Source organism: Jatropha curcas, chromosome 9 (assembly GCF_041381405.1).
Source record: "Jatropha curcas cultivar XTBG-Jc1 chromosome 9, XTBG_Jcur_1.0, whole genome shotgun sequence".
In the NCBI taxonomy this organism is placed as follows: Eukaryota; Viridiplantae; Streptophyta; class Magnoliopsida; order Malpighiales; family Euphorbiaceae; genus Jatropha; species Jatropha curcas.
In genome coordinates, this window is record NC_143159.1 from 5,321,102 (window position 1) to 5,331,893 (window position 10,792).

At 33.7% G+C, this 10,792-nt stretch overlaps 1 protein-coding gene across 1 annotated transcript; it reads left to right on the forward strand.

The window, feature by feature from the left end:
• The first annotated feature begins 1,057 nt into the window (after positions 1-1,057).
• Positions 1,058-8,755, forward strand: LOC105630621 (uncharacterized). Its single transcript, XM_089726013.1, has 5 exons — positions 1,058-2,283; positions 3,756-3,897; positions 3,984-6,395; positions 7,018-7,461; positions 8,271-8,755. The coding sequence occupies exons 1-4, from the start codon at positions 1,214-1,216 to the stop codon at positions 7,372-7,374; spliced, it is 3,981 nt and encodes a 1,326-aa protein (XP_089582139.1). The 5' UTR covers positions 1,058-1,213; the 3' UTR covers positions 7,375-7,461; positions 8,271-8,755.
• The last annotated feature ends 2,037 nt before the right edge of the window (positions 8,756-10,792 follow it).

Genomic DNA, 10,792 nt, shown 5'->3' on the forward strand with positions numbered 1-10,792 from the left:
AATTAAAGGGTGGTTGAGTTTCTTTTCTAAAAATTATAGTGTTTTACTTGATTATATTATTGTTTCCGTTCCATAACACTTGTCACGTTTGAGAAAATAGTTTGTTCCAAAATACTTATCATATTTGTAGTTTTAAAGAGTAATGAATATTTTTTTTACATGTTTACCCTTTATATATGACTAATAATTGTTACTTCAATTTAATGGTTTTCTTATAAAATTAGTATTAAATTAAGGGTAATATAGTCAATTTACTTAATAATTCATTGTAATTTAGACAAATTTAATAGTTTTTTTAAGGGACGTGAAATTTCAAATGTGATAAGTATTATGAAACAGAGATAGTACTATATAAATAATGGCCAACACATGTTTTAATTTCCTTTATTTACATATAAATTTTTCTAAATCGATCCATCTTAACAAATTAGGAATTAAATCATGTGAATGTCTCTTCTATCTATTCATTAAATAACTTATATAGTTTATTTTGAGTTTTAAATAAATTTAAATTTTCTAAAGACAAGAAAATGCTGTTTGAGTTTTGAACTTTGAGATGCCATGATACAATACAAACATTTTACTATTGCATTATTAATCAGTTTCGAGAGCATATAAATTTTTTTCTCTGCAAATTTTTTAAGGAGTGTTTGGTATTATTTCTGTTTGGGTTTCTGTTTTTCTAAATTAAAAGTTAGTTTCTCATTAATTGAGCTAAAAAAAAAAAAAAGTCACTTTTCATGAATTTTATTTTATTTTAACTTACCTGTATTTTTATTGAAATAATAAAATAAATAAATTTAAATAATAATTTTTTTTAAAAAAAATTTGACAAATAAAAATTATAATACCAAACGGGGCCCTTATGTGTGGATGATTTTGTTCTACTAGTACTGAAAAGAAAGATCTGAGAATACTATGACTGAGCTGAACCTAGGCCCAATTTCCAGCTTCAAAAAATATAAGGCCCAGCTATCAGCTCCGAAAGGTTGATCCAAATTTATAAAACTGAAGCGTCGCCGTTTAACTAAACAGTTAAATTAATGTAGAAGTCCGTGCCAAATATCAACGATCAACGAGGTCTCGAGAATCCAATCTCCATTAGCAACTTGATTGTTTCTCTTCCGACCTCTACAGTTACACTTTGCATCTTTCTCCTCTTTCCACTCTCTCCGTCGTAACAGAAATTCTCAATCTCTCCTTCTTCCATGTCATGGCCTCCGCCTCCGCCTCCGCCTCCTTCGACTCCTCCGCCTCCAACCACCACCGCAATCTCAACCACCTTCCCACAGAATCCCTTCCTCTAATCGATCTCAACCTCCTCTCTCAATCCGAGCTCCTCTCTCTTTCTCTCTGTTGCTCTTCTTCCTCTTCTGTTCACCATTATCAAAACGATACCGATGTCGCCACCCCTAAAATCGATCGTTCCATTTTTAATGAATCCGCTGGAAGTCGCAAACAGACCTTTTCCCGCCTTCGCTTAGCTCATCGCAACAACCCGCAATTCTCTCCCTCTCCTTCGATTAGAACTCCTGGTCCCTATCAAACAACCGAACAGGTTCTAGATGAGGAGGATTCTCAAATTATATCTCTGCTCAAGTCCTTGTTTGGTGCCAATTTGGACAATAATGATAATGATATTAACCTAGTTTCTGTTCCTATCCAATACAATGAATCCTTGGAATTCCTTGATTTTCCTTCCACAAGGAATGAGCCATTGCAAAATGTTCCTATCACGAGCTTTGCTGATTATAGCGGTGAATCAGAGATTAAACAGTCCATTGGAATTGCCAATGCTGATTCTACAACCACCAAAAAGAGGAAAAGGGGCAGGCCGAGGAAAAATGAGAGTAATTTTTATGGTAATAATAATAATAATAATAATCTCAATTATCCGATAGAGAACGAGAGTAAGCAAATTGAGACAAAGACAATTGTTGTGGATGATAATTTGAGTATGGAGATGGAGAAAGAGAAGCCGAAAGAGAAGGGGGAGGTGGTGATGATGGATAGCAACGGAATGGCGGTGGACTTTGTAGCATTAGCGGGTGTGGAGGATCCCTTTTGGGAGGAGCTGAGCAGGAGAACTATGGGAATGCATACAGAGGACCAGTTGTTAGGGTTTTTGCAGGGGTTGGAGGGAGAATGGGTCAGTAATAGGAGGAAGAAGAAAATTGTAAATGCAAGTTTGCTTGGTAATGTTTTGCCAAGTGGGTGGAAGCTCATGCTTTGCATTAAGAAGAAAGCTGGTTACTTCTGGATTGCTTGTAGAAGATACATAAGGTTTTTGACTATTTTTTTAAGACTTTGTGCTTCATTTTAACTTTTTTTTTGGGTAATGTAAATTATTTGCCCAAATGCATGGTGCAATTGATTGTTGTGTTGATGTGTTTCCTATGACGAGATTTTGTTGCTGGCTTGTGTGAAGGCTAGATAATCTAAGCACTTTGTTCAACATCTGACATAAAAGTGAACAAGGAACATATTATGATTATACTTGCTGTCTTGTGTAGTTCTGCTCCATGCTGTAATTACATCACATCAGAAGTATCAGTTGCATGCTGGACAGAAATCCTTAACCTGACATTATCTTTTTATTACTATCCTCATGGATTTGTTAATTACCGATTATTTCTCATGGATATGATACACTGATTATTCTGCCACTTACACTGCTGGAAATTACTTACTCTCTATTGAGCCAAATTGCAACCTTTTTCACATTAACTTCATAAACTCTTTATGACAGAATATTGAGTAGACTTCATTTGTGCTGTCAGAGATATTATCTTCTACTTTCTGCATATTTTTTATGAACTACAATTTGAGCAATTTCTCACAGGTTTTGACAGAAAAAAATTGGTTTATGATTTGCATTTACTTACCCTAATATCAAATTGACCTTGTTTCCTTGCTCTTAATGGTTTGCTTAATGCGTATTGGCATATTTAAGGCCACAAAGAAGTATATGAGACCAATAGCAATCTCATTTATTCAAAATGACAGAAATCAGGAGTTGTTTTTATCTGAATGGTAATTTTAATAACTTCATGATTTCTTGCATGGAACCCATGTTTGATGTTCAATGGAAGTAAAGTTAGTATTCAACACATTAAGTCTTAAGTTATTTTATGAATATCAAGAATCAAAAGTCTTGAGATTTTTTTTTTTTATTTTTTTATTTTACCAAAATTTTGTTGAGCATTTTCCTATTTAAGAATCTTAATAATCCATGTAAGACAGTAAAAAATTTGAGTCAATAAATATCTGTATCAACTCATTATTGGTAGGAAACAGAAAAAGAAAAAGAGCAACGGAAGCAATAAACATTTTAATCGTTACACTAGTTCAGTGTACAAGTAACTGGGCATTTTCAAACAGATTGATACTGGATTAGTTGGTTACTCTGTACTTACCATGTGATGTGAACAAACTTCTGGTTGCTTTAGAATTATTATTAGAATCTTGATGTTAATTGATTTTGACTTTATATGAAAGACTAGGGGAAATATTATTTCTTTGATAATGGATTTGCTGCTACTTTGTAGGATATTCTGTTAAGATATATTATGTCTTTTGTCTATTTTTACAAGTCTTATTGGAGCTGAATTGCTGTCTCTCTATTTTTCCCTGACAGTATTTTAATTTTTTAGGGACACAGACCTTTGTCATGGTTTTTTTTTTTATATGATCCAATTTTCAGTTTTAATTTTCTTGGTTGTGTATACCTATCATTGCTAATATGAGATGTCCAGCCCTAACGGGCAGCAGTTTATGTCCTGCAAGGAAGTTTCATCATATTTACTTTCCTTATATGGGCTTCAAGATGCAAACCAGTCAAATTTTGGTCACATTGATGGCAATTTTCAGTTGACTGACAGAATATCTTCTGAGAATGTAAGTTTTTTCCTTTTTTTCTTCAAGTCCTTGTTTTATGCATTTCTATTTCCCTGTGAAGTTTGTATTCACAAACTATGCCTCAGGCTGCAGATGTTACCCTCAAAGTTGACAAGACTGGGGATGATATTGCCTGCTGTTTGGCTTTGCCTGTTACATCTAAATCTGTCGAACACGAGAATCAAGCTTCCTCAGTGAATGAAGGGATCCCTGAACAAGTCCAATCAGTGGGGAAATATAAATGCCATAAATGCACCATGGCTTTTGACGAGCCAGATAACTTGCTGCAGCACCTGCTATCTTCTCATCAGAGGGCTCCCAAAAGGCTTAGACATGCAATGGCTATGAATGAAGAGGTCATAATAAAAAATGGGAAGTATGAATGTCAATTTTGTCATAAACCTTTTGAAGAAAGGCATCGCTATAATGGTCACCTTGGGAACCACATAAAAGATTATTTTAAGAGAATTGAAGCTTCAGGTGGAGCAATGACCATCCAAAGAAGCACAGTACCTCAATCAGTAGGAACTTATCATGATGTTTTAAAGATCCAAGAATCAATTAGAATCAATATGGGTTCTATTGCAATAAATTCTGACATCAAAACCAAAGATGTAATAAGCTCTGCCTTTCTGGAAGGCAAGGAAAAAGAAAATACTACTGTTAAGTCATGTTGTGATAAGCAAGATATGTTTTATAGCATGAACAATGATAAAGAAGACAAGGTGACTGAAGTTAATGATGTTATTGCAGTTGAAATTAATGTTTTTCCGGGTGCAGAATCAGCCTCATTATATAATGAGAATGATTCTATTCCTAAACCTTCTGGTGAAACTAATTTTTTCCAGTGTGCTACTGACACAATCAATACTTTTGGCGCTCAGGAAGAAGGTTCACTTCCTGCTGTTGGAAGGGACCGAACATTTGCAGTTGACAACAATGAGGATCAGGTATGCACAAGTTTGAAGGAGGATCATAGTCAGGAGAGAGGTTCTGACAGTTGTTCACTTTCCCTGAATTCTGTGGAAAAAGAAGTGGATGGCACAAAGGATATATCTGTTTCTAGCACAATAAATGGCATGAAAATTGATGAAAAGGTGTTTCTTGGAAAAGAAAAGCTAAGAACTGGTTTCAGCAATGATTGCTTGGCAAAAGAGGATGTTGCAAACAACATCAAGGAGCAAAGAAGTTGTGAAGGCTCTTTGGTTATTCCATCTCGTATTGACCAAAAAAATGGTCCTGTGGATAATGCGCACCTGCTTTCAAACTCTACTGTGGTGGAGAATACACATGATAGAGGTTCTAAAGGGGGTTTACTTTCATCCTTAGGTGAGAAAACATGTGTTTCCAATGATAAGGTGAACCAAGTTTTTACTAGCACAGTGAACAAGTCCAAATTTGACAAATCTGTTATGTCTAGGAATAGTGCGCAAAAAATTTGTCTTGAAAGCAATAACATGCTAGCAATGGAGGATCCTGGTATTCTTAGTGAATTGGAGAATATTTCTGGAAGCCACTCAGTTGTTCCGTCATGGAAGGAGCAAATGTGCTCTTTTGGAAATAATGCAAGTGGGACTTCGATATGCACAAGAAAAAAACACTGTCAAGAAAATGAATCTGAAGTTATCCAGCTCAATTTATTTGGTTCTGAAAATATTACGATGAAGGTATCTAATGCAACAATGGCAGTGCCTAATCAAAACAAGGTCCCGCTCTCTAAGAACAGTGAATGTTGTGAAGATGTTGATGTAGTTGCAGGACATGCTACTGATATTGATCTAGAAAGAACTTGCAACAACTTACCAGTTCGGTCAAGCAACGAGCTAACATTTGCTTCAAAAGATGGTGGAGTCCTGAATGGCACATCAAAAAACCTTATGCAAGATAGAATTTCTGAAAGTAGTTTACATGAACCGTCTTGCGATGGGCACGCTCACGATAATGAGAATAGCATGAATAAGGTCTCATATATCATAATGGATCAGCACAAACACAAGCAATTTAAAAGCTCATGCGATGTTGGTCCAAATATAGCTTTTGACAACAGTCACACAGAACAGCATGTAGATGTTGTGAAAAGCACCACACAAGAAAGTTGTTCCAAGGATTCTTCCCTTGTTATTTCTGGGAATCAACAGAAATTTGATGTGGAAGATAACTTAACTGGTCTTTACACCAGCACTCTGAATGAGCAGAAAAGTCCTGCAAAGAACTTACTTTCTCTCTCTAAGAGTGAGCAAGTCTGGAGTGTTGAAAATAATTCATCCAGGGATTTGACAGGCAGAGTCCAAGAGGAGTCAGCATTGGATTACTTAAATCCTAGGGAAAAAGAATCATTGATGGGTTTCAGCACCTATGCCCAAAATGAAAATGCTCTATCTGGGTTTATGTGGAGAACTGACGAACAAAATGACCCACTTAGCAGTTTTGCTGATACTTCATCACAACTGGTGCATTCATCAAGCTATTTTCCCACGTATGATGTAATGTCAGATAAGGTATTAGAAATGCCATTCTAAGGTTACATAAAACAACTAAAGTTAAATGATTCTCAATTAAAAGATATTGCCAAATGTTGTAAGGTGTTGCACCAGGCAGTGAGACATGTTTTTCTGGGCATAATTCATGTTCATATTCGAAAGCATTCAATTTGAGTCACAATTATCATGAATTAATTTGGATCGTGTTGTGTCAAATTTTAGATTTCTTTTCAATTTCATGTGTTGTTTAGGTTTTGTAATCATTGTTTGTGATTGCCTGCAATTCACAGCACACTTGTTAAATAATTTACTTGGTACTTGATTGTTTTTGACCATCATATGGGGACGGTGTTTTGTTTGCCTTTTGCACCAACATTTGCATTTATATGCTTGCACGTGTTTGTGTAAAATCTAAACAAAATATTTTCAAGGATAGTTTCTTACTAGGGCTTGCATGTTGTGTTTGTATTGCATATTTTCAAGGATAGTTCCTTGTTTGTAATATTTAGTTAGGAGGTAAAATCTTCACTGGAAATGGATTAATGCTTGAAAAGCTCGATTTAGATTCAGAACTCATGTTAAACCACTCTTGGTGAGTAAACTTGACTGAGATTATGATATGCAATCCTTCGATGGACAGGGTGAAAGTGAACTTTTCGGAGAGAAGTTTAATGGCACAACAGGTTTTGATGGAGTGAGATCAAGCGGCATGGAAAATATGGAATATAATTTTATGACTTCTCATTCAGTTGGATCCAAGGTCTTTTCATATAATGCAGAGATCACTCAAGGGCTTGATTCATCTGTTTGGCTTGAGAAGGAAGCTTTGCCATTGTTACCAAAGATAGCAAGCAAGCGCCATACTCCTGCTTTGTGTGTCTGGTGCAGAAATGAGTTCCATTATGAGGCTCTTGAATCTGAAGCACAAATAGGCTCAATGGGTTTTACATGTGCAACCTGCAAGGCCAAGTTCTCTGGCCAATTCAATTTAATGTAGTATGGATTGTCCTTCACAATCTGTGCACCTTGAGGAAAATTTTCTAATATGCCAAAAAACCAGGTTGAGGACAAGATTCCATACTAGGTAACTTCTATATTTAAACATGATTTTCTCTGGCTGCATTTGCTCCTAAGTTTCTCTTGCAGTCTTTATGTGTTTATCTTTGAATAGTTGAACTGGGTGGTAGGTGGGGGGACATTTTACTTGGCAGGATTAAATTAAAAGACCCATGCAGCTGTTTCTGTTTGAATTGTTGTTACTATTACATCATAGTATTTTGTATAGCTAGTTCTCATACTTTTTTATTGTTGTTCTTAAGCTTTCCATGCATATCAGTAGTACTACTATGTCATTTCTGAAAATGATGCTAGCATTTTATGATAAGACAATCTCGTCTGGACAGAATTAGTTTTGAGGTATTAAGTTTATTGTTTATTCTAAGAAAAGACTAATGACCTTCTGCTGGTGTGTTTTCAGCAATTTTCTGAAGGTATTCATATCTTTGGTAGAATATTGAATTCTTTTTAAAATTCAAAACGTGATATTGCTATTACATTTCTTTCTCATCATCTCTTTGTGTTCCCTTGTCACTTTCCTGAAAAATGCTTTCTGTTTTGTGAAAGCTCATGCTGAAATCATTTTGCTAATGAAAGTAATCAAATGTAAGGGAAAAAAAAAATAAAAGAAAGGAGTTAGTATCATGGAATAATTTTCTGTACATGTATATTGACATGTCACCTGTGTGCATGTGGAGGTGGCCCAGTCTTAAGTAATGCAATTTGAGCTGGAGTGATCATTGTTCTCCATAATTTGCTCTGATTATTTCTTTTTCCTTCTAATCCTTATAAAATGAATGCTGATCAAGTACTGCTTACACTTTCTATGTTTTACAGACAATTTAGTCCAGCACACGGTTATGACCTATTGAGGCAGCGTGCAAAAGGCTTATGACTGCGCTTTATTTGTCGACAGAGGTCATTATTCTTTTATCAGTTTAGGGCAATTAATTCTTTCTTGGCTATTCCTTTGAGCTTGTGAAGGTCCTATTTTTACCATAACAAGCGAGAAACAAACACTGCAATTGGGTGACTAATTAATTAGGGCTGAATTGGGCATAGATTTGGATTAGATGACCTTTGTAGGCTTTTGCAACTAATTAGGAAATTTGTTTTGTGCTAACACTTCTGATCTGCCTCATTATATTTGTGACTTGGGCAGTTAATGTATTCATTATTATTCATTGTTGGCACCTTGAAGACCTCTGTTATTATGACTATTGTTACCATCATATGCATAGAGGTTCTGATCTCTTGGCTTTTAACCTGTCATCATCTTCTTGAAGTAATAGAAAGGTTTTGCCCTTTTGTGGAAGTGGTTACTTGGGATTTGACCTTTGTTTTTAACTTAAAGCCATTGATATTTTCTTTTAATCATGTTTGACAAGCTTTTGATCAAGTCAAGCTGGTTGAACCAAAGACCTTGTTATGGTGAGGAAATATGGTACGTGGCTAGTCCATATGATCACATGGGTGGATTAGGTTGACATTAGAAGTTCTTGTTACGTGGGCTTCGCTTCAATGTTTGATTTCAAGGTTTTTCGTTTATCAACTGCTTAAACTAGATTGAAAATAAGCTTGTTGATGTAGTTTGTCAAAGGTTATTAGTATTTTATTCCTCAATTTTGAAAAATAAACTACTTGGTGTTTGTATCCGTTATACATTATTGTTTTTTTTCCAAAAAAATTCACATTTCACGTTTTGCTCTGCAAGCACAAATCCCTTCTTCTTTTCCTCATTTTTTTTCTTCTTCTTCTTGATCAATTCCATGAGACTTCCAAAACCAGATATAATAGTTAACTTATCAACCTTGACAGCAGAGTAATTGTTGGAGGTGGTTTTATGATCACCATCATTTTCATTCTCATCTTCGTTCTTTACTTTAGCTGGCTTGGGATTGTTGGACTGATTGGGATCACTTTGCATCATTGAAAATGGGATGGAATTGAAGATGGGATAGAATTGTAAATGGGATCACTTTGTTTTATTTTAAATAAATATAAATAAAATGACTAACAAAAAAAAAAAAAAATTTATTAGCAAATATTTTTATGACGTTGATAAAATTTAAATGTAAAACAATAAGTAGAAATCAACTATCAATTAATATGAAAAAATTTCAAAACTAATAATAAGCACTTAAATTTAAGTGTTGAATATAAATGAGTCATGTGAATTAGTTGAAGCAAAATCCCTATTAACGGGATCCATCCATCAGCAAACTACCGTTGTACTACAGGATTAGAAAGTTGTATAGGATTAGATTGACTGGCAGTCAGAATCCTTATAACAAGCTATAAAATGTTTTGGACCAGACTTTTTTATGTCTCCTTAAGTATTTTCCCTCATAGAAACTTACTTTCGCAAACCAAATCCTAACATTGTGTTTGGGTAGGAGGGATTTTATGGGAGGAAAGAAAATATGGGTGGAAAATAAGTAGAGAAAGTTACTTTCTCTTGTTGGAAAGTGAGTGAGAGTAAGGAAAATTTCCTCCAAAATCTCCTGGGGCCCACAAAAAGCTATTCTCTCCAAATTGGAGAGCATCGAGAGGAAAATATCCCTATTCATATAAAATGACTAGAATGACCTTGACTTCGTGTGGTTTATTCATTTTATTGTGGTTGACAATTATTTTACCTTAATTAATTAAAATTTTTTAGTGCATGCTCATGACTTTATAAATATAAATACACAATTTTGTCACTATTTGTTTTCTATTAAAATATCATTCAAATCAATTAAATGGTGAATAATACATAGAAATTGATTTTGTAACTTGTTATTTTATCTAAATTTATTAATCTTATTAGTACTGTATTTATATATCACAAATATAAATGGCAAAATCATAAATTTATGATTATGACATTTTTTTTTAAACAAATTAAAATAATTACATTTTCTTTATTCTTTTTTGGTTAATTAACAAAAATAGTCGAATAAAATTATTTTCCTTTCAATTTTATCCTTTTAGAGAAGAAACTAAATTTCATTATTGGCAAACTTCATCCAATAATAATTTAATCAAATATATAACTGACTTGTTATTTCTAATGAATTTTTATTTATGAATTATGGCAGATAAAATTTAAGGAAAAGGAAAACAAACTTAGCATTTTATTTGATGATGTGAAAAATGAAAAATTGAAAAGTTTTCTTTTCAAAAAAAATTTTAAAATTTTGTTAATAAAATTCTCATTTCATCATAATTTAACTAAACAAAAACAAACTCCTTTTCCAAAAAAAAAAAAAAAAAAAAAAAAAAAAACGAAAACTATTCAATAGAACAACAATAAAAAATATTTTATTTTATTTTGAAAATAAAATCTACAATTAAATTATATATAGACAATATCA